Here is a 23601-nt window from a genome sequence, read left to right as displayed (position 1 = left end):
AACCTAAAACAAACTCACTTGTGCCAGGCCGAATGTCTGACATGTCAATCAAAGGGCCTGAATTCTGGATAAGGGCTTGGTGATGCAGAGAAACGCCTGTACAGAAGTTCTGTGGATTCACTGACTGGCTGAACTCTGTGTCTGTCACCGGCACTGCTGCCTTGTCCTCTCCTGTTGCAAGCAAGGAAATAAACGAGTTACTAAGATCTTTTAGAGGCTTCTAAAAACCCCTCTATGAATGGCAGCTGTGTTGCTGTCAATGTGTGGTCACATGCCTATCTGTTTGATGCCTTCCTTGTCTTCAATGAGGAGCTGGACACGTGGGATGTCAATATGGAGCCTTGGTCCTTGAGGAGGACCCTTCACTGGAGTGTCTATGCTTCGATTGTTCTTGCTACACAGAGACAAAAAAACAAAAACATATATATTAAGCCTGAAATTGCTTGTAAGTGATTTATTTATGCAAAATACAGCTATTCTATACAGTACACATAACAAATAAAGCTGTCTCTTACCTGATAAGCATCTCTGCAAGGCTCTTAGCATCTGCGAGAAGACGGTATAATTATATAATTAAGACATATTTTTTCAGCTTGTCACTTGTGTTAGTATATTAAATAGTTTACTTCCCACCTCTAAGTCGTTTGAGCCTCTTCTCCTTGCGTTTCTTTCGTATAATGAAGAGCAAAGCAACGCCAAGGGTAACCAGAATGACAGGAGAGCCGATAGAGAACAGTTTCTTCACATCGTCCCCCTCTCCACGAGCTGATTTAATGGGAGGGATTGTACCTAATGAGAGTAGAAGGAGAAGAAAAATTTGATAAAATTTACAAGAGTCAGTAACAGAAACATGAATGAGAGGAAAAAGATACACCAAGACCTAAAAAACTAGGAAAGACTTACTCCCATCGTAGTCAGTTGTGGCAAACTGGGAGGTCTGGTTGCCACACCCAGCACTGTTGCAGGCCTTCATTTTGAGCTCGTACCAGGTGGCCTCTCGCAGCTCACTGAGGAAAAGCTGATTTGTGGAATTGGCCTTGAGGCTCTGCCAGGCCCAAGTACCTTTGGGCCTAAAGTCCAGCATCAGGTCAGTGATAGGGCAGCCCCCGCTGGTCCAACCCTGAAGGTTGAGGCCTGCATGAGTGGAGTTGATGTGCGTTAGCAGTGGCTGGTCCTTGTTGAACACCGGTTCTGGAAAAGGAAAAGACACTAGGTTAGAAAGATAATCATAAATTAGCAATTTAAGATGTATTTATCTGTGATGCATTGATGGCTTCATGTTTGAGAAGAAAGTTGTAACTGCTGCTACAAGAACAGACAGTAAAGAAAGAGAAGATTTATTTCGACTTAATTCCAGCTTCAACACTTTTCTCTAGACCCCTCACCTCTTCCATGCGTCTTTGCCTCAATGATCTCACTGATACGTCCTGAGCCCACACTGTTCTTGGCAGCCAACTTGACCTTGTACCAAGTTCCACAGCGGAGATTGTCCAACCTGAAGGAACGCTCGCTGGAGCTGATGAACACATCTCTCCATTCCTCTGTGTTGTCCACAGAATACTGCAGCACAAATCCTGCAGGCACACCAGTACACATTTATGTCAAACACAGCTACTAATGGTGGTGTATCCTTGCTGCAGCTCCATCTGTTGGACACCAGGGGGCAACAATCAGCTACAATTAGCTACAGCCAGCTGCGGTTTGACTTCCTTTTACCTAGAAACATAAGCTTGTTGCACAACTGGATAAGTACATATGACATCAAAAGTGTGAAGCACCCTTAAAAAACAGGTCAACAATATTTAAATACCCCTGATGGAGCTTCCTCCATTATCCCCAGGAATCCAAGCCAGGGTGATGGAGGAGGTGGAAGTAGTGGAGACAGTCAGACGAGGCTGGTCAGGAGGAACTGGATGTACACACACACAGACAATAACTTAGCACCAGGACAGAAGTGTCTGTTTCACTCAAATAAGTTTATAAATTTTCTGTTTCTTCTTACCTTGTACCACAAGGTTTACTATGATGGTGTCAAAGCCTAGGGTATTAGTGGCCGTACAGGTGTAGTACCCAGAATCCTCTGCTTTGACTAAGCGTAGCACCAGTGTACCATTGGATAAGATCTGCCGTTGGCTGTCAGCTGTCACAGGAATGGCAGAGTCCTCACTGATAAAGAGCAGACAGGTTATTCAGGATTAAGAGCAGTTTTAAAAAAATCAATTTTCCTCACAAGAAATAGCATCAGCATGTGTGCATGATATCTCTGATATCTAAGGGTATACAGTGACCGCTCTGACCTGTCTTTGGTCCATTTAATTGTGGGAGTAGGCTCTCCCACTGAGCTGCAGGGCAGACGTACTTCCTTCATCCAGGGAGTGGTCACAGTGCCCCCAAAGGACAGGATTTTAGCTGGGACTGCACACAAAGATGCAACCAGTAAAACTCAACATGCATCTTTAGCACATGATGTTAAACTCAAATAGTAAGCATTACACCAAAATGACTCTATTCATACTTCAACTTGTCTTTCTGTGTCTGCTTTTGGATGATTAAGTGGGCCTGAATCGTTTTTCCTGGGGGATTAAAAAGCTGTACCATAGTGTTTTAATGTAGCCCCCTGTCAAAACTCTTAGTCTCGAGTCTATCATTTCTCCATAAATCCTCCCTTCTATTGATTTTGCCTGCTATCTCTCTCCCCAAGGGTCATTTTACTGGATAGGCCCTGTTCATCACCACATAATTAACAACAACGTTTCTTGCAACACAGCCGCTGCTCAATCAATACCACGGCTGTCAATCAATAGCAGAGATTGTACACAGAGCGAGAGGGAGGGAGACTGATGAAAGTGATCTGTGTAAAGGAGATCATGCTGCCAGTTCATAGCCATGTTTACCGCGCTCTCCCTGATAACCTTTGCACAAATCCCTTTACCCTTCTTCTCTACAACTGGCATGCCTGGAGGACCCACCTTTCCCAGCAGGCTCCACAGTGACCTTTGCGCTAATGTTGCCTCTTCCAGCAGTTGTCACAGCTGCAGCCCAGATGAGGTATTGTTTACCGCGGGTAAGGTGCGTGATACGGTAGAAGAGCATCTCTGGGTTGGCCTCATACTCACTGGGAGCCTGGGACAGAGGGCACGCAATGTCATGTTAGCAAATAAAACAGTAATATAACAGGAGTGGTGGCAGCTTGTGGACTTGATTAAAGTGCTACATTTTATAAAGCTACAAAGGAAATTAAGATGAACATAACATTAATTTAGGCTCTATTCTGTTTAAGTTTCAGCATAACATACGTGACACCAGGAAACTGAAACTAATGCTCCTGCAGTTGACAGATTAAACAGTTTTTTTTTACATCTGTCCTTTTCCTATTGTGACACATCAAAATGCGCTCAGTGAAAAAGGAGGTGTGCAATTTTCCTTGAACACTGTCGGTATCTTGAAACAACAAAAAAGCATACTTTTTGGAGAAATAAAGGGAAAGCCAAATACATCTGTCAATGTCATCTGTTTGTTTAAAATTTTAACTTATTAGCCTCACTGGCAGTGTTTGCCTCGTGATAAAAGGCAGAAATGATACATATATTGTTTCTCGAATCACTTAAATCCAAAGCACAAACATAGAGTCCACTGAGATGTTTTGTCTCTGATACACTGACAGCAACTTGCATTTTTGACTCTTTCTTTATTTGTCTTTCCCAAAATTTAAGGATGATACTGTGCATTATTTTTGCCGGGTTTTCTCAGCTATGGCTGACCTCCTTATGGATTCCATTTCCACCCAGATCAACTTGTGAATTTATTGTCTGAACAACGTAGATCTTATGCTGTATACAACTTGACATCATTTGAATGTTTTGAGGGAGTTAAAGCTTTTTGCAGAGCAAACTGAGTGTTTTGGTTGTAAAGGAGAAACAGATGTGGTATGTGGTATTCTCTCTCTCTCTGTTTTTTGTTTTTTTTTGTTCAGGCAAAACCCATAAAACCATGTCTTTTTTTAAACAAAAACTATAGAAAATATGCACAGCGAGCAGTATGATTGCTCAGAATTGAACACAGGTTTTAGGTCAACACAAGAAAGGCAAAACAGAAAATGTAAACCTTTGTGCGGAGCTGTCTATTTGTCCCACTACTCAAAATAAATTTGATGCAAATGACCTACAGCTACTTATAATGCTGTACTCAACACTGGATTTAAGGTTTGCTTGGATGTATTTTTCCTCCAAGCAAACCTTTGAGAATGAACACACACTCACCTGCATCCACACAAACACATACATGGCAATGCACAAAAAGACTGTTGTCTCTTAAGATGATCCGCTGTTCTCTCTCTTTAATCTGTTCATCTCTGTGTTCTTTCACCATTTGCTTTTTCTTTCCCTCTCTGTCTAGCTCAGTGAAGAGGACTGGATGGAGGGACACAGGGAGGGGAGGATGTGCATAAGTGTGTGTGTGTTTGTGTGCAGGGGGTTCGAACATTCCTTCAGCATCGTGGCGGTGTTGTGGTGATCCAGGGAGTGATACAGGGAGATAATGAAAAGATGGACAAAAGCACTCTCATCTCGATGTGACTGATACCCTCCTCTCTCCTCCATTCCACCCTGCCTGTCTCTCCCTCTTCCCTCATCCCTCTCTTTTTCTCTCATTTCCCCTCGGTCTTTCCCTACCTCTAATGGTGTGCTTCTTTTTCTCTCTCAACCTTCTTTCCACCCCCCTCCCTCCTTCCCTCTCTCCTCCCTGCCTGTGCTCATTTACATGGCACTCATGCACAGAGAGGGAGGAGTATTTGTGAATAATAAGAAAGTGAGATTCTAGCCTGATATCAGACTTCACCGTGTGCTGGTGTTTGTGTGCACATGATCTAACCACAATTGAAATGCTTGCACGTATGTGTATAAATAGAAAATGTCGAAATGTGATGTCTCTGTGAGTGTGTGCTTCTGATGCGGCAGTGTGCATGTGTGAGCTTGTTCTCTGGCTCATTTGCATATCTACGTCTCATCACGTTGCCAAGACAACCTCATCTGTTCATCTGGGAGGGCAGGAAATAAAGCGATGGTGCAAACACAGTGAAAGAGAGACATGCGCAACACACACACACACACACACACACACACACACACACACACACATACACACACACACACACACACACACACACACACACACACACACAAATGCATGCATACAGGTTCATTTAATAACAGCGCTTACAAATGAATTATTTCCATTGGTAATTTAATAAGTTACTTGGTTTACACGGACCTCAGAGATAAATTGGCCCTATATGAATCACACCCACAGAGGAGGCACTTACTGGCTGTCCAGATCCGGGACTGGAGCAGTAGATGGTGTACTTGCGGATAATGCCATTTGGTTTGAGAGGAGGCAACCAGGACACAACCACACTAGTTGAGGAGGAGGGAACTGCCTTGATGCCAGCCGGTGGACCAGGAACTAGGAGAAAAGACATAGCAACATCAGCATGGCGGGCATCCATATGTGTGTGTGTTTGTGTTTGTGCAGGCACATGCTGGGTGTTGGATAGCTATTAAAGTGAACAGGCTTTTTTTTGCGGATTGGAAGTCTTAGCCTGTACTAAGCTGCTCTGGAAGGACTTTGAAAAACATCCTTTTGAGGGGATGGCTGTGACATATGTTCATTCAGACACTGGTCAGCAGTTCTGACTCTGTGACACCCAGCATTCTCAAAACTCTCAAACAGATTAGACATTAGTGTCTGATCCTCTGCTAGCCACTTCAGCTTGGCACTGGACACTGTTTAATACTCTGATTACGAGATAATGGCACAAAAGGGGCTTAAAAAACATGCACACTTTACAAAAACACATCAGGACACTGGATACTGTGAAAGGTGAACAATAATGCTTTTGTTTCATTGGTCTTACAGTACTGGGTCCACACTATCAACCCTATTCAAACCAAACCATAAATATAACTTGTGCCTGACAGTGGGCCTCATCTGGCCTCTACAGAAGGAGGCTACCACAGTGTAAGACCCAGCCCTCTAAATCCATCCCCCATTCCTCTTGTTTTCTTTGTGAGGCCCCCTGATGCTCTCTACCCTCAGATCTCTTTCCCCTACAGAGGACATGAGTGGGCAAGAAAACAACAAAAACTCAGAAAGCAGAGATGCAAGTTTTAAACGAAGTAAGCAGGGACAAAAAAAGTGACAGGGATCATGTAACAATGGCAGCAGGGAGGCGCACAGGAGGCTATCATTATCATAACTGGACCCCCATGTCAAAGCACCAGTAGGAGATGGGACAGTCAGGTCCCATCTGGTGCCCAAAATCTGCCCAGGACTCCAGACAGACAGATACACAGACAGACAGTCTGCCAAGACAGTCTGCTGCAGAACTAGCACAACCCAAGTGATGATGAGGAAGAGAACACTACTAAGTGAACAGTCTCATTTATAAAAATACACGATGGAACACTGAGTCAATCAGAAGAGGACAGCAGTCTAGACACAAATAAACAAACACCTCAGCTGTGGTGTTTCTCTTATAATTTTTTCACTCATTATTTTTTGTCAGCCAAGAACGGGCTGTGCAATCGCCATTCTATCTTTCCATCTTCAGCCCCCCAGGCCCCTCCTCCTCCTTTATAAAGAGACATGGATCTGGCTGTAATCCTGCCTCCAATGGTGTAAGCACAAAATTAATTCTCTCTAATCCAAAAGGAGTTAATCCCTATGCCTATGGCAAGAGGGTTGGTGGTAAGGATGCAGGCCCAGGCCGATGGCTGACTCCTGGATGCTATATGCTCTAAGACATCACTTCTCCCTCCTCCTCCCGAAACACCTCCCTTAGCCCTGAGCTGTGGACTCAAAGCCTCTTAATTCTCATTAGCACAGCTAATGGAGATTCCCAGCATAGCTTGTTATGAGCTTTTGTTATGGGTTTGAGATACAACCAGCTCCCTTTTTTAAAATCTACCTCTATCCCATTTCCCATCTCCTTACATTGCACACTTTTCTTCATGTAAAAAACAAATGAATTGTATACTCACGATCCTCTCGGGTTTGGATATAGAGGACATTGCTGCGGACCCCATCGCCAGCTTGTGTGTAGGCCAGCACCTGAACACTGTAGTTAGTGAACTTCTCGAGCCCTCGCAGTTCCACCTGTTCACGTGTGGTGGTGATGTTTTGCATCTCTCCCCATTCTGAGGGAGAGGAGAAAAACTCTTTTTAGAAGCTGTAGGTGATGATAGGAGTAACAACACACATCAACTCTGTTTCCTAAAAAATATATTTATTTGCAGTTGCATTTATTTGGTAATGTAATACGTGGCCATTACTTTTTTTTTCATGAATATAATTACCTTCCTATTTCAAAATTGTGTCTAAAGGAGGAGTAAATATTTTTTTAGGAAACAGAGTTGCACAGATATTGGACCTACAACACACAGACACTCATTGCTATACTGTGTGACTTTCTGATCACAAGTTTTATTAAAAATCTAAGAAACTATGACAGACTTAACAGAAATCTTTGGGGGTGAAAAATAAAATAAGTGCAGAAGTGCCAAAAACTCAAATACCTTAAGGCGACTTTCAAATTAAAATGACTAACTTAAGAGCTGAAAAAAAAAAACATGTTTGCAATATGCTACATAAAAATGATGTTGTAGCAAGTCATAAGAACTCTACAGAGGCATCTTTTTTATATAACTCAGTCAATTAAATGTGATTAGGACTTATGCTTTGTATTATTAGGTGCATGATGTTGATCGTGTCTGGGGTGTTGGTGCTTCTGGAGCAGTTATCTGGCAAATAATATAGCACGCTGTGCAACTAACTGTTAGTTTTCCAAGAGTTTTATTTGTATGTAGTAAATAGGTATTTGTGCCTGTGTGATGCACCCCCGCTGTCTATGGATGGGTGCATCACCCTCTCATCTAAATGTGGTCACTTCTGTCAAATCAAAGGCTAGCCCTTAAGCTAAAGTTGAGCCATATCTCCATCTTGGACATACAATCTATTTGACAAACAGACAAATTCAAAAACACACAGGACCAGGAAGTGCTTTATGAGAAAGGTGTGGATACACATTAAAACATTCTGACTCACAGCACTGACAGAAAGGTAGGTGAGTGGGAGGACGGGTTGGTGAATCTTAGAATGAGATAGGTGATAATTACTCTGCATTGGCCACTGGGCCTGGCCCCCACAGCACCCACCTCCGTCAGGGAAGAGGGACCAAAACACAACCCGGTAGCCTTTCAGCACACCGTGCAGCGTCAGCCGTGGAGGCTCTGCCCATGTGATCACTGCCTCATCTGATGTCACAGAGATTGCTCTCACATTCTGCGGAGGCTCGCTGGGCACTGGGGAACATAGAGAGTGAGTGTTAGTGCTGCACTGTTAAACTATATTTGAGTACTCTTAGTGTTTTAATGGCTTCTACTGAAATCTGGTCCGACGTAGCATGGCAGCCGAAGCACTGATAAGTAATAATAACTCAATGTCACAAACCACAGGAAATCTCCGCTGAAATAAATCAGTCAAACAAGCTCAAATTAGTCCTGAATAGCTCCTTGTTCATTCCTAGCTTTTAGAGAGGAGAGTAGAAGTGGAGGGGGGTTGATGGAGAGGAGGAAGAGCACTGAGAGAGCAACATGAATAGTAAAAGAGCTACACCAAAGGGGTCAAAATGCAGATGAGCAGGGTGTGAGCTGAAATGTGGAGGATACAATCTAAAGGAAGACAATGTTCTTGTTTAAGCTAATTGAAGCTGTAGAGGCAGCTTCTGACTACCTGCGTGGCCAATTTTCATCATCCAAGTGCCCGTCATTACTCTCCTCTCAGACAGGAAGGGTCCAAAAAAGTATAAGAAATAAAAACACGGATAATAGACAGAGGACCAGTGAGGAGGATGACAAGGGAACCCATGGGAAGAAAGGGAAGATAAAGAAGGCAGACCAGGGAAAAGGGAGGTAGAGTGGGCAGACATTTAAAGAGTAATGGGGTTCCTTGTTCCTCTCTCGCTCTCTACCAGCCTAATGAAGGTGCTAATTAAAGTGGAAAGAATAATGGGGGATGTGCTGCAAATTTATTTCTAACATTTTGTTTGAGCATGCATTTCTACATGCATGTTATGTTCATTCATGAGTGTTTCATCCTGTTATTGCATTTGACTATTATTTTCATGTGTTCCTTTTGGATGTTTAAATTTTTTTCTTACAGTCCCTCCTCTTTTCCTTCCATACTCTCCTAAATTGTATCTCACAGTCTTCTCCTCGTTTTCTTCATCTTGCTGTCCACTTACCATCTTCCAGAGTGGTAGCATTGATCTCAGTACTGGATGGGCCAGTCCCAGCTCTGTTGAAGGCTTGGACCACCACCCCATACTGGGCAAACTTCTTTAGGTTGTCTAAGGTGTACACTTCACTGTCCCCCGTAGCTTTCATCTCCACAATACTATACTGGCCATTGCTACCTGGACCGTTCTCTCTGTATCCAATCTGGTAGCCGCGGATCACGCCGTTTTGCAGCTCCTTTTTTGGAGCCTGAAAGTTTTGGAGAAAAAAAGTTTTACTATGAAATTTGACAGCAATATGTAAAAAAAAAAAAAAGAAATTAAACGAGATAAATTCTAAATTTTAGTTAGTTAATTTTTGCATTTCTGTAACCAACAATTTCACAGGTGTCTCTTAACATTTTGGATTTGTTTGTGACATCACTGAAACCTTGTTGTTTTAAATCATGGAGCATATCTTTATATCCCATCATTGTTTGCTTTCTAGTTATTTCCACTTATACTAGGCTTAATACTTAAATGAAGTCGTAAGCAACAGTGATTTTACCCTCCATGTGACTCGTATGCTCTGAGATGTCATCGGTTGCAGGATTACATCCATCGGAGGCCCGTCAGGTGCTGTTGATGGAAGATATCAGATAGTGATGGCTCTACTCCATACAGAGACAGCAAAAACAAATACTAGATAGGCAAAAAAACGTGATATTTAGAGAAAAACAATCACTTACGTGCTTCTTCGGTACTGATTGTGAGCTCTTTGCTGGGAAGACTGCGGCCAATCTTGTTGTAGGAGTACATGCGGATACTATAAACGCATGCCGGGTGCAGCTCTACAATGTTGGCCTGATTGTTGGTGGGTGAGATGTTCCTGGTTGTGTACATGTGATCCCATGTGTCTGTTGAATATGAGCAGAGGTTTATTTTTTCAGTTTTTAATTATTGAAATAACTTTTACATTAGGGATTAGGCTTGTTGTTTTTAATAACCCACCTGACTTGTTTTTGTACTCAATGTCATAGCTGGTGATGATGCTGTTGCCATCAAACCTTTGGATCCAGCGCAAGTTCATGCTTCTGTCCTTCACCTCCCGTACTTCGAGCTCGGGAGGATCGGGTGGCTCTGCGTGAGGGTGGAAAAAAAAAGAATTTTCCTTTGTTTTTACCACCATCAGTATCTCGTTAAATAACCTTTCCTCATTAGGTTGTTTACATACTTTTTTTCCCCTTAATTCTTTATTTAAATAAAAGAAGAGGGATTTGCAGTTGTTTGTAGAAATACCTTGTACAGTGAGTTGGATGAGCCCTCTGCCCTCTCCATAGGAGTTGATGGCATGGCAGGAGAAGAAGACAGAATCTCCTCGCTCGGCTGGGTTAAGCTGCGAGCATCAGCACAAGCAGGGAAAGATGACGTGTGAAATTTAGGAATATAATATCCTAAAAATATTCCCATAATAACTTCCTTTAATAGGACTTTTTTTAAAGCTTATTAAACCCTGCAATAGCCTATAGTAGAAGTAGATTTTTTTTTTTTAGCATAGTTCGGTGTAATGGCATTAAGCTACACTAAAGGCCTGAAGAGTATAAGTATATATTATCTGACCTTTAGGGTAGAGATGACTTCATCCCCCTTTTTGTTGATGCTGATGGAGTAACGGGGATTTCTCTCTGCGTCAATGACTGTGTCCCCTCTCTCCCAGCGGATAATAATGGGCTGCTCGCCCCGTGCTGTGCAGTTCAGCTCCTTGATCTGGCCCTTCCTTGCCATGGTAGTGTTTGGGTGGCTGGTGATCATGGCAGGGACTGAGCAAATAGACAAGTGTCAGCATGATGAATCGTTTTGTATGGAATAATGACATGAGGGAAAACGGGCGTGTAGTATTGGAAACTGAGCAAGGATATATTACACATGTATAGACATCTCTTTTTTTCCATTTTATTCCCCATTTTCATTTCATGCTTCAAGCCCCACTGGCCTCTAACACCACCTCCTCCCTCTTTTTATTATTTTCGGTCTCTACTTTCGCTTCTCTTCCTCCTCTGTTACTTAGACGTAGATTATTGATTGAAGAGGTTCCTGTGGTTTTGCTTTCATCACTAATTCATCAACCCTTTTCCCCACCAAACATTCTGTAGCGCACAGGCTGACAGCCAGAGAACATCAGTCAATAGGAAAGGCACCCCCAGTGAAGGATGTGCAGGACACAGACTAAGTTAGGCTATGTTAAGCACAGGCCGCACTAGCCTGGGGCAAAAGTTCATGCCAAAAAGCAGAGGATTGACACTTACTCTTGACAGTAAGGATCATGCTTTTACTGATGTCTGAGCCCACTCCGTTGGAGGCCTGACAGAGGTAGTACCCCCGGTCGTCTTCAAGAACATGTCGGATCAGCAGAGAACCGTTTGACATGATCTGGATACGGCCAGTTAGTGGGACAGGATGGTACTGCTGAGGGTTTCCTACGCCTGCAGGACACAACACAAAGCATGTATGGAAGCCTGATACTTTTTCTTGTTCGTGTGTAGCTTTTACTGCAATGCCATGAGGATAATGTGCAGATTTTACCTTTGGCATGTTTCCACATGACTTTTGGAGGGGGGTAACCTTCCACGGAGCAGTTAAGTACTCCAGCTTTTCCATAGATACAGTCTTGATTGTTGGGCTGCACCACAAAACGCGGCGGCACTGAGAAACAGAAATCCTGATTTTATATAAATGGAAAAACTTGGTAGAAGTTACAAAAAGTAAGTGATCACAAAACAGTTCTACGGTTACTTTACACATTACACGTCACCCCTCACCAGTAACAATCAACTGTCTTTCCCAGCTGACAGTTGCAGCAGCATTGCTGGCGATGCAGGTGTAGTTTCCATTGTGCTTCAGTGTCACATTGGAAATTTGCAGGGAGCTCATGAACTCTTTGGTCTCTATTGCAACACCAGAGGCAGAGCCTGGCACGATGAGCTGGCCGTCTTTGTGCCAGGTGATGCGTATGGGCATGTCCCCAGATGACACCACACAGGCGATGTACATGAGCTTCCCCACTGAGGTAGAGGGGATATCGAAGGGCTGGATGAGCGGTGGCACTAGAGGAGAGAGAAAGGAAATCAGTGGAATAAAGGCAGTGATAGATGTTGAAGAGCGGCAATGTGGCCATCTGGAGCAATGCTAAGAGTCTGAGAGAGAGAGGGAGAAGGTCATTGGCCAGTGGGCCCCTCTTCAGCACCCCCCCACCACCCCACATCTCCTGCAGCCCATAATAGCTGCTCTGGTTACAGTCCAATTGGCAGGGGGAAGTCATTCTGTTGCCATGGTAATGGAGGTTGAGGTGGGGGTACTACAGCTGAGACATCTGGGGGATTTAATCTAGGCTTCATTATTATTCATCTAATTAAATCAGAGACACACTCACACACAGGCACATGTACACACCCTCAAACACCTCTGCAGCTGCCCTGCTTACTGCCATCGTTATCCCGCTCACAGACTAAATGAAATACGCACGACAAACATAAATCTACCCCCAAAACACCATTCATCTGCATTCAACAGCATTACTAAAGTTGCACTTGACAGCTTTGTACACTGGTGTCCCCCAAGTAGCAGTGACTAGCTGCTCTTCATCAAGAAATTTTACTTGCATCGCTTTTTTCCCCATCTTTTTTTAAGCTAAAGGAAGCAGTTTGAAAACCAAAGTAGTATTAGTATTGGTGATTGATTTCTTAAGATTTTTTTTCACTACTGTTTTAAGTGAATTTGAATTTTGGGTATGCATGGAGCATTACCTCTAGTTGAAATAGATTTGGGAAAAGCGTGAAGATGCAATATCTCCCTGTCAACTGATGTGTCACTTTATCTCTACTGCAGCCTAATTCTATAAATTGGGTTCATAAAATAGGTATAAATTTACCAAAAACACTGCCCAGTGCATCAGTACTCCTCTTCAGCTTTACCTTTGACAGTGACGTGGACAGTCTGGTTGATTGACACCTGGGGCTGGATCAAAACGCTACACAAGTAGGTCCCCTCGTCTGCGCCCTTCTGCACGTCTGTGAGCCTCAGTGTGCCGTTCTCAAACACCACTTGACGATGATTATCAGGCAGCTGCATGCCGTCCTTCAGCCACTTAATGGAGTAATACGGGTACCCAATCACACGACACGTTATATAGGTATTTCTGCCCGCCACTGCGGTGATGTCTCGCATGGGTCTAATTCGAGGTGGACCTGGAGACACGGGGAAGAGAGGGAGGGGATGGAGGGAGGAGACAGAGAGAAACACAGAGGTTGGAGAAAGGGGGAGATGAGGTGAGGGAGGTCATGGCAGAATATAGAGGGCAGCCACGGAGACAGGAAGGGAAGAGATAAAGGTTGAGGGATAGAGTGATTGGGGCCAGTTGACAGGTGGAAAGGGAGGTTAGTTGTGCCCCCTTTACTAAAATCTGATAGAGGATATTTGTTGATTTTAGCCTAATCACATATTCACTCAGTGTATTGTGTGTATAGATAGATAGATAGATAGATAGATAGATAGATAGATAGATAGATAGATAGATAGATAGATAGATAGATAGATAGATGTGTGCAATGCCTCTCACTAGGTCCTGTATGTTTGTATAGATTCAGGTGTAGAGTGCATTTATATTGAAAAGCAGACAGGCACCTCTTACGTTTATGCGCGCTTGGTACTCGGCGCTACCGGCCGAGTTGCGTGCGACGCAACGATACACTCCTCCGTCTGGAATAAGTGGACTGCTGACGTTGACGTGCGATATAGTCAGGCCATCCGACAGGGTGTACTGGCTGGTCTTGTAGGTTGAATCTCTAATCACAGGTTCATCGTCCAGTGTCCACGTGATAGAAGGGGGTGGGGCTCCTTTGGCCGCACACATAAGGGAGAAAGGCTCGCCGGGGTTTACCACCCGCTCGCTGAAGGAAGACACAATACGAGGAGTACCATCTGAGAGGACAGGGGGAGAGAGGAAACAGAAGGACATAAATAGAAAGTGAGAAGTTCTGACAGAAAAGCAGAATACTTGAGAAGTTGCAAAGCCCACAGCAAACATATTAACTTTGAACACAAACACTATGGCGCCTAATACCTGCACTTATTTAAGTCACTGTCCACGTACCCTCTAGCAGAATAATAGAGAAGTCCTGAGCAGTGTGGCCCTTTCGGGAAGCAAAGCACTGGTAGGCCCCAGAGTGAAGCTTCTGTGCTGCAGTGATCTGCAGGGTGTCATTGTGTTGTCCTTGGATGGAGATGTGCTCGTCTGGGACAATTGGCTCTGTGTTCCTGTACCAGGTGATGGTGTATTCTGGAGAGCCTTCCACAGTGCAGGTGAAGAACAGTGTGCTGCTGATGCCCGTTTTCAGATTCTTAGGGGACAAGGTCACTCGTAGTGGATCTGAGAGAAGACCACAGGAGTTCATAAAACAAAAATGTGGATCACTTTAATAGTATATCTGCTATAATAATCAAAAGGCATCAATGTGAATTGTAGCCTGCTAACTTACCTTTTTATTTACTAATTATGTTATCTTATTTCAAAAGGTGTTTTTTGTGTCTTTTGCCTTTCCTGCATCACTCTAAAATCATTAAACTGGATTCAAAACATGACACATGGTGCTTACAGTAGGCGTTTTCATTCACAGAGATGGGGAGAAAGAGAGCGAGTACAATCAGCAGTGGTGACTCAATCAGTTGGACGCACTCTTTAAAAAAGCAGCTGGAGATATCGCTTCACATCTCTGTCCACTTGTGTGTGTGAGTGTGTCTGTGTGTCAGCAAGAACGCGTGTCTACATGTGTGTATGTGTGTGTGTGTGCACGCAAATGTCAGTGAGCAATAAGGCAGCTGGTGGTGTATGCTGGGGGGCATCACTGTGCCTCCCAACCCCCCCTACTCACCCTGTCAGAGTCACAGACTGTGCTGCCATGATGTGCCCACTGGCAAAGCCTACCGCCTCTCTATTCTCTCGCTCTATCTCGCCTCACTCCCTTTGTTTCTTTGTATACTTTACACACTTTAGCTCAGCCTTTCTTATTATCTCGTTATTACATTGTAGATAATGTCATTCCAGCACTGTCTGGGTGTCCGACTGCCCCCCGCATGACCCCTTGTCTTTATCTCTGTCTTCCTCACTCTTCTTCTTTTCTGATGGTAAATGGTGTTGGCAGCTGTGATATGGAATCAGCCTGAGCGAATTACCGCCCTGTCTTTCCTTTTGAGGTCTGATATGATGGGACATCCTACAGCTCACACATATGTTTGTAACAGACACACTTTAGCTTGGACTTACATGTGCGCCCCAAACCAAACACTTAAAGGTGCTTACAACTATGTCTGTCTGCAAGGCTGATTCACTGACAAGACAACGAGCCAGTCTGCCAGATATTTTGCAAATGTGTGTGAGCGTGTGTGCGTATCTGTGTGTAATGAGCCTCACACACCTATCACGTGAAGCTGTCCAGACACCTCCTTTGAGCCAAAACTGTTGGTGACCTCGCATGCATAGCTGCCGCTGTCTTCTTGCCTCAGGTCACTGATGGTCAGCCCTGTCAATCGCCGCGTCCAGCGGGCATCTGAGGGTAGTGGGCGACCATCTTTCAGCCAGCGCACAGTAGGGCTTGGGTATCCTCCCGCTATGCAGGGGAGCTCAATACTATGGCCTGCGTAGACCTCCCCTGCTTGGAAACTGTCCAGGATGGTGGGTGCAGACTCGTTGGGGTCTGGAATGCAGACATGGTGTTACATTTTTGTCAAGACAAAGAGAAAAAGGTAAGTTCACACACCAGTTACTCACCCATTACAGAGAGCCTGGCTCCATTGCTTTGCCGTGTCTCGCCACTGTATTTATGCTTGGTGATGCACCGGTATGTAGAGAGAGCATCCTCTTTTTGAACATCGGAGATGTAAAGAGCCCCAAAGGAGGTCAGCGAGAACCTGTTACCTGAGGAAGACACATTAACAAAAGATCAACATTAATCTTCTTAAAGGAGAAGTGACAACAGGCAAAACATCACTCCGAAGACCTTGTGTGTAAAAAACTTTTCACTCCCTCCTGTTCCCACACTTTCGTGATGATCACTCTCGTTCAAATACATAGTGCATACTGCAAAACCATATTGTTCTTAGAACAAACAGCTGCCTGAACAGTTGGCACTACCTGCCTAATAATGCTGCTTCCCAAAGCCTGGCACTCTTTCAAGACCTGGAGGACACCCAGCGGTCACTTACACCACCCACAGACAGAGGAGAGACAGATTTACTGTCTCCCTCCACACACAGCTTATAACTCTTGCACATCACACTAACTACCATCACAAAACTCGTTAAGTGTTCTTCCTTTTATGCATGATAAGAAAACAGGAAGGCCAAAGATCAAATGTGCCTCTGTGTCTTCTCTTTCTTAGCATTTGTTTTATGCTACTCAAAGAACAGTTATGTCAGCATTACAAAGTCTTCAAGCTGTGTATAGTGAAGGCAGACATCAGTTTGCAATGACTCCCTTTACCAAGATATTCTTGCGTAATTTATACAGAACATTGTTTCTTTGCATAAAGGTAAGCTATCTTACATTTCCTGATAAAGTCCACAAACCTCACATTAACGAAGCTGTACTATGTCCTCACAGCACAAATAATCTCATAGTTTACCTTAAGTGTGACAGTCATTACAATAAGATTTCTTTAGGTTTGTAAGCATTAATTATCAATTGTGCCTTTTAGCATCCAACCACGGGGCAACAACTGGACTGGCTGCTTTCACATTCACCAGCATCAATATTTAAACTACAGAGTCTGTGTTTATCAGGGTCTTTCAGAGGGTTGAGCAGGTATACGGAAGGTAGCAGTTATGCACTGTGAATGTGTTTGCATCGAATATACTGTATGACCCGGGAGGAAGCACAGGCTGCAATTTCACAGCAGCCTTTGTTTGCCCCCTTAGAATGAAGCCTTACAGGATAATGAGCACTTTAAGACTGCTACTACCACAACACCGACGACTAGCCTGTCACAACACTCTGACATAGGCAGGGAGAGAGAAACAGAGAGAGAGAGAGTCAGCAGGATCTGTCAAAGCCATTCTTTCTGTCCCTGTCTGCAGCAGTGAACTGAATTCATCCCATCTGCAGCCTCTTAAACAACACTTATTACACAATACACATCACATTAGTCCTCTCACTATCCAGCCATCACAACTGAGTGGTTTGTTCATAGAATCAGTCTATCGTTGGTTGACTCACTTCATGTCTTTGTGTGAACCATCATCAGTCTCACCCTTTTCCTCTTGCTCTCTCGCTTTCTCGCTGTTTTCTTTTTTTTTTGTTGCTCTGAGTTTCTAAGCAGAGTGGCAGACAGAGTAAAATATTAATTACTAAATCCGAAATCACTGTGCTCCCTCAGCTTTTATTCATGCTGACTTGACTAGACAATAAGAAACAGAACTGTACATCTTTCTCTCTCTCGCTCACACACACACACACACACACACACACACACACACACACACACACACACACACACACACACACACACACACACACACACACACACTCTGCTTCAGGAGAATACGCAGAAATGCATGCATACTGTACAGGCATTCTGAATATAAAAACAGTACAGTAGTTTCTGTTGCAGGTTTTTTTTCCGTTGTGCCTCCTTCATGTTACACAGACCCTTACAGAGCTTGAAGATGATGGATTGGATTGGATTTGTCAGACTCAAAGCTATATTTTGTCTTTAGTTTCAACTCGTCCATGTATACTAAGCATAAAGGAAGTCAGAGCCATGCACATGTATGTATGTACTTAATTTGGAAGAAAGATGCAAAAACACAAGTGCAGCAGATAAAACTTAAGTTGGAAAACTGTTAACTCTTGAGATAAACCGCAAAAAAAAGATTCTAAAGTCGGATTTAGACTTCTCTGTGAAATCTACGTCCTAACCTCCGACATCACCACAAACCCCTTTCTAACCCTTGCCATTCAAAGGCCATTCAAGCCTTTTCGGGCTGCGTCGAACCAACGTGTATTTACATTTCTCTGGAAGTGCATCTCAGGTTATGTGAAAGGTTGCAGCATAGCGTTTTGTAGGAGCTTCTGGTTTTGTTGTAAGTTACTGTGTAGATTTCCTGCTGAAGCATAATCCAGGGATAACCCAGCACTTACACAGCTTAAGATTTGCATTTTGAAATGTTTTATTACCTTAGCATTAGATTTTAAAACACTGATCAACAAAAAAAAAAAGCAATATATAAATACCAGCCTGTTTAACATCTAACCAAAACGGCTGTAAAATTTAAAAAAAAGAAACAGAGCGAGGCACTTACAGATCCTCAGAAATGCTCTGAAAGAACCATTTAAAAGGTTAAATAATTTTGTATCATGTATAAATGATTCTTTAAAGAGTCCTTTCACCCGAGAAGAAGCGCTTTGAAAGAAGCTGCATGGCCTAGAGGATTGTGACATTGTTAGATCCTGTATGAGTTTGGTCACTCTCAATGAGATGCATTCACAGGCAAAAACAGGGTGATGCCCAGATGCAGATGAGGTCCAGAGGGGAACTATTTTTATCTCCTTCTGCAGCTAAATGTACGGGAAAGGGATTTTTATTTCTGACAGAAAAAAAACTGTATATAGTGTGGATAATTTAACGGTTTAATCAGGAGTGTACATTTTTTAGTTTTGATGAAATTTTTAAAATAACTAAATTGGATTTGCTCTTTTTCCCCTTTTTTTATGTAAATGTTGGCACATAGAGATAAACTAAGGTTAAGTCTGCTATTCTAAGTCTATAAGAGAGCCCAGTTACTCATGAGCAAGGCACTGCAAAAGCCACCTGCTTTACCCAATCACTTAATGGTGTTTCACCAGGCAACTACTCTGTAGCGGTGTATACTCCAGCTGTATGCTCTGCAATGTTAAACAGGGCATTAGTAAAGTTAAAGTTCCTACCAAGCCTGTGATAAAGGTGTGCTTTCACTTTATTTTTTAAACCAACAAAATGCCGGCAGCCTCACAGTCACACAGACCAGAGCTGCTGCTCTGACAAATTCCAAAGAGAAGGAAGGAAAGGGGAATTAATAGAAGTGTAAATGTGTGAGAGAATAGGAAAAAATAAAAGCAAGAAATAGTCTATAAATAGGATGTATACTGTAGCTCATGCGAGTCCAGCAGTGTGTATGTGTGCGCACCATGTGTGCGAGTTAGTAGCAGCCTCATTTTCTCACATGCAAATGAAGGCGTCGGCGCAAAGATAACGAGGCCCATATTTCCACCTCCTCAGTGGGGCCATTATTTATTGATGTTCTGCATCTTTCCCCCTCCCTCCCACTCTCACGCTTTCTTCATCCTCTCCCTGTTGCTAGGGTCTTCTCACTGGCATCCTGTTACGATTTTGGTGTACTTTCAGCAATTATTAAAGCACAGCGTGTTTACAATCATCAAGGACCAAACGTTGATACCCTAGGTGTTGTGTGAATGCAAAAATCGCAACGGCAAACTGGCTGTTGAAGTCGCTTAAATCAATAAAGAAAAGTAGGATCAGTTTGAAGTGGCTAAATATAGCTTTTCACATGCAAGTAGCTTTGTATCCAATCACAAATACTTTACAAAAACATACAACACAATGCACCGCGTTATAGCTTCCCGATTTCCTAAGCCTCAGTTGGAGGTTTGCTGGTTTCAGAAATCATTTAATCCAGTTCTGCACCTCAAAATCATGAAAATAACTAACAATTTGTCACCTCCTTTAACTAACTAATAAAATATTTGGAACTTCATTCATGAACAGTTTATTCAGCACTATTCCCAACAGGGAATCTGACCTACATGTTTAGAGGTGCAAATTTCCACAATATCCTATATTAAAGGCACCTAAGCAAGAATTTTCTTATGATACTAACCTGCTCAGATTTTCCAGTGTACATGACAAGAAGACAAAAAACAAAACAAAACACTGACAGGTCTGAGTAAAACACCTTTGCTCCCATGGGACTTCCAGTATGGACCCCATATCTAATGAGTTTGGAAAAGGCTAATGAGCTATCGAACTCTGATTCCTGTTTTCCTCCTGGTGGATCACTACAATCTGACCCCTGGATTCTTCATCTTACTCGACCCTGCTGATGGTCAAAGGCAGTAGATGCTTGTTTCTAAGGGCTTTCCCAGTTAAATGAAGGTTACTGCGCATTATGACGAGTGTAAGGTAGCACACGGAGAAGGTCAAAGGTTTTAGATTCCTTCAAACAATCACAACATTACAGTGCCTCTCTCTACACAGAGGCTTTCAAACAAAATTGGGACTGTCGTTTCTCTGCACATTTCACGTGTCACAACACTGATGTTTAATATCTACCTGAGGCTTTTAATGTAAATTGATTCATTGTAACAAGCTGTTGTAAAAATGCAGGAAAATTTGTGACTGAATGTATAATTTTTTTTAAATACTGTACAATACTTTTTAAAATCACAAGCATTAAACTATTAAACATTTTAATAATTTAATAATTGACCACAAAGTGTTGACAGTTTGTTATTCCGAAAGAATATCAGGAAGTCGGGGGATTGATTGATTAAATAAATAAGGACAAAAACTACACCTGAGACTTGAGCTCTGGTACTTTTACATCTCAAAAAAGTGAGTAAACCTAAGATGTAAAAATACATAAAAAAATAAAGAAATAAAAAAGAATCATCATCAATCAAAGTTATTTTTTGAATAGTGAATTAAAGCTCAACTGAAAAAACCTAGTAAATCCAATCTGGATGCTACCTGAAACTAATCTGACTTTAAAAATAATTAGAATATATAAAACTATAAATAATAAACCTGACAGTGGGTTTATTTTGTAGCATAAACGATACAGATGCCATTTTTAACACTTTGTTAAAGATTGCATCTGCACTATTGAGCAGAATAAAGTGTAAAGTACAGAAAACCCAGAATGTAAAATGTCCCCATATGAAAACGTGGGGTCTCAGGAGGCACAGGGTTGAGGACATGCAGTTATATGTCAATGTAAGAAATTGTTAGTGTAGAATACAGTAGGGACATTGTAAAATAACAGTTTACTGCTAGTTAATATTCCTGTCAGTATCTATTAAGTATATGTATAGTACAGTATGCCACATTTTGCAGTGTATCTTTTACAGTTAAAACATAATTCTTCACAATACTTTCAAAGTATTTAATTACAGTGGAAAGAAATTAACCTTGATGACATTTTGATTGGAGATGGTAACAGAAGGGTTTGAGCTCCAGACCCACAAAAATGCATCTGCACCTGAGTGTCAAAGCTTTATTAGTCTTTTCTAATTGAAATTGATTTTATATCCTTTAACCTCCTAGGACCGGGCGCCCACATATGTGGGCATCACATTTTGGGTTGTCTAGACCAAAATACTAAATTTTGCTCTACAAGGGCCTGATATCCACTTACAAGGACATTGTACTGGCTCTCTTTTACCGAAATTTAAAACGAATATCCTCATATGTGGCTCTCATTTTTCTTAGAAACAAAAATCAGGTAAAAAAAAAAAAAAAGAACAATCTGGTGATTCCTTGTTTTTACATTCATCAGGTCCTAATATGCCCAAATATCAAAGAGAATTTAAAAATGCATGCCATGGAAGAGTTTGGGTTTTAGGAGGTTAAACACCAAAATGATTTTGAGCTGCTAAAAAAACAGCATTCTGAGTCTCACTTTAGAAAAACTGCATTCTGTATTTCTGCATTATACCTGTGCTCTTAACGGCAAGTTGCAGAGAAGATTTTGAAAGAAGGTGAGAAGACGGAGGAGGGGAGGAGGAGCAGATCAAAGACTTGTGACTGTCACAGAAAGAAGACAAAAGAAAAAAAAAGCACAACATATTCCGGAGATATTCTCTGCAGTGCTGGAATATGCTTGGTGCTCACAAATCCAGGCACACGAGGCCTGGATTTGTGTGTGTGTGGCACGTGCACACACAAAGAAACACCTACCGGGCTTAAAATAGGACAAAAACTATTAGCCTGCTGGCACAAAAAATAATAAACTACGTGTTAAAATTAGCACAGTGGATCCTGTGAATGGCAGTAAACCAGTTTTGCACTAGAGGAATGCTTTAAAGTGGAAGAGGGCCATCGATGAGTCATTGACTTGATTTTAATAACGAGAAAGAGAGGATAAGAAAAAGGGTAGAAGTAAAGGGCATGATGCTGGGTAAAGTAAGAAGGAGATAACAGCCCATGTCTGTATTCTCCACTCCTTTATGCAAAAAAGGGGGTGTTACATCTGTATTCAAAGCGGGAGCCCTCTCAACCCTCCCTCTGTTCTCTCCCTTTTCTATGCTGTGTACATTAAAAGCCCAAGTAGAAGCAGGTGTCAACCATTTAAATATATACACTGTCCTGGCTTTTATTCTGCTGCACACTTACTTAACATCTATGAATGGCACCCTCTTAACTCCTTTTAATTCATATTCAAAGCAGGTTTTATTGGCACAACTGAGGTGTAAAAACGAATTGTGCGACTGGAGCCACTGCATCTCCTTAATGCGAGAGACTTTGTTAACAACACACAGAGCATGAGTCAATGTGCGAGATAGGACTAAAGCCACATGAACAATATCTGTGTGTCAGCATTCGATTCTCTCTTTCTCTCTCACTCGCTTCTTTGTCACTCGCTCATTTTCTGGAAAGGAGTCGAGATTGCAGGGCATTGAGGGAGCCGCGGTTCTGTCATGTTTTCATTAAAAAGCCACGCTTCACTGTCTAATCCTAACTGCTCTCCTCTTTCCTAACCAATTGTGACTGCTTACCTCATCTTTCAATCATGTTTTCCCTGCCCTGCCCCTTGCCGCTGCGTGATGTTGTACACCAACTCACCGTGAGGGTAACGAATGACATAAAGTTGGGGGGACAGAAGTGAGGAAGAGGCAAACATGGAGGCTAAGAAGAGGCAGGGAAACAGAGGGATGAGGTAGAAAAGAAAGCAGAGTCCAGTTTTCCACCATGATGGGACCACGTCTCTTCTGCTCCACTGACTGCTCTGTCCCAATTTGCCCTGTGTGACTTTAAACAGTAAACACTGGGGGAGGGGATGAAGTGTGTGTGTGTGTGTGGGTTTGTGGGGGGGTATCGAGAGACTGAATGGACCGTCGGGGACAGACATGAAACCAATTGTATGCAAAAGACATTGTTTGCATAGATATACCTCGACAGAACGCTGCAGAGGTGCCATGTTACCCCCCATAAAGCCGTCCCTAACCAGACAGGGCGACAATGCAGCGTAAAGCTAAATGGACCATCTCAGATAGAGAAAATTAAGCA

At 42.7% G+C, this 23601-nt stretch overlaps 1 protein-coding gene across 2 annotated transcripts in view; it reads right to left on the bottom strand.

Annotated features, from left to right (window-relative positions):
* LOC147320397 (cell adhesion molecule DSCAML1-like) overlaps positions 1-23601 on the bottom strand; it is a 54062-nt gene that overhangs the window by 7509 nt on the left and 22952 nt on the right. Inside the window, exons 4-30 of one of the 2 annotated variants that reach the window (XM_086308331.1) lie at positions 16092-16238; positions 15739-16017; positions 14418-14693; positions 13949-14245; positions 13240-13512; positions 12088-12372; positions 11852-11971; positions 11575-11751; positions 10889-11088; positions 10568-10664; positions 10280-10408; positions 10018-10185; positions 9837-9907; positions 9299-9539; positions 8172-8357; positions 7038-7193; positions 5321-5460; positions 2970-3123; positions 2298-2415; positions 2003-2166; positions 1811-1909; positions 1386-1574; positions 904-1191; positions 634-789; positions 516-546; positions 276-394; positions 19-171 (exon numbers count right to left, since the gene is read on the bottom strand). In XM_086308331.1, the coding sequence (XP_086164457.1) occupies positions 19-171; positions 276-394; positions 516-546; positions 634-789; positions 904-1191; positions 1386-1574; positions 1811-1909; positions 2003-2166; positions 2298-2415; positions 2970-3123; positions 5321-5460; positions 7038-7193; positions 8172-8357; positions 9299-9539; positions 9837-9907; positions 10018-10185; positions 10280-10408; positions 10568-10664; positions 10889-11088; positions 11575-11751; positions 11852-11971; positions 12088-12372; positions 13240-13512; positions 13949-14245; positions 14418-14693; positions 15739-16017; positions 16092-16238 (4713 nt within the window). The remainder of the gene's footprint in view (positions 1-18; positions 172-275; positions 395-515; positions 547-633; positions 790-903; positions 1192-1385; positions 1575-1810; positions 1910-2002; positions 2167-2297; positions 2416-2969; positions 3124-5320; positions 5461-7037; positions 7194-8171; positions 8358-9298; positions 9540-9836; positions 9908-10017; positions 10186-10279; positions 10409-10567; positions 10665-10888; positions 11089-11574; positions 11752-11851; positions 11972-12087; positions 12373-13239; positions 13513-13948; positions 14246-14417; positions 14694-15738; positions 16018-16091; positions 16239-23601) is intronic. The other variant, XM_086308332.1, reaches the window with a different exon arrangement.

This window comes from Aulonocara sp. 'chitande type north' Nkhata Bay, linkage group LG10, assembly GCF_057382095.1.
Source record: "Aulonocara sp. 'chitande type north' Nkhata Bay isolate Kocher_YH1m ecotype deep benthic linkage group LG10, A_spYH_male_GT1.1, whole genome shotgun sequence".
Lineage (NCBI taxonomy): Eukaryota > Metazoa > Chordata > Actinopteri > Cichliformes > Cichlidae > Aulonocara > Aulonocara sp. 'chitande type north' Nkhata Bay.
Note: the sequence above shows the minus strand (reverse complement) of the source record. Positions and strands in the feature narration are given on the sequence as shown.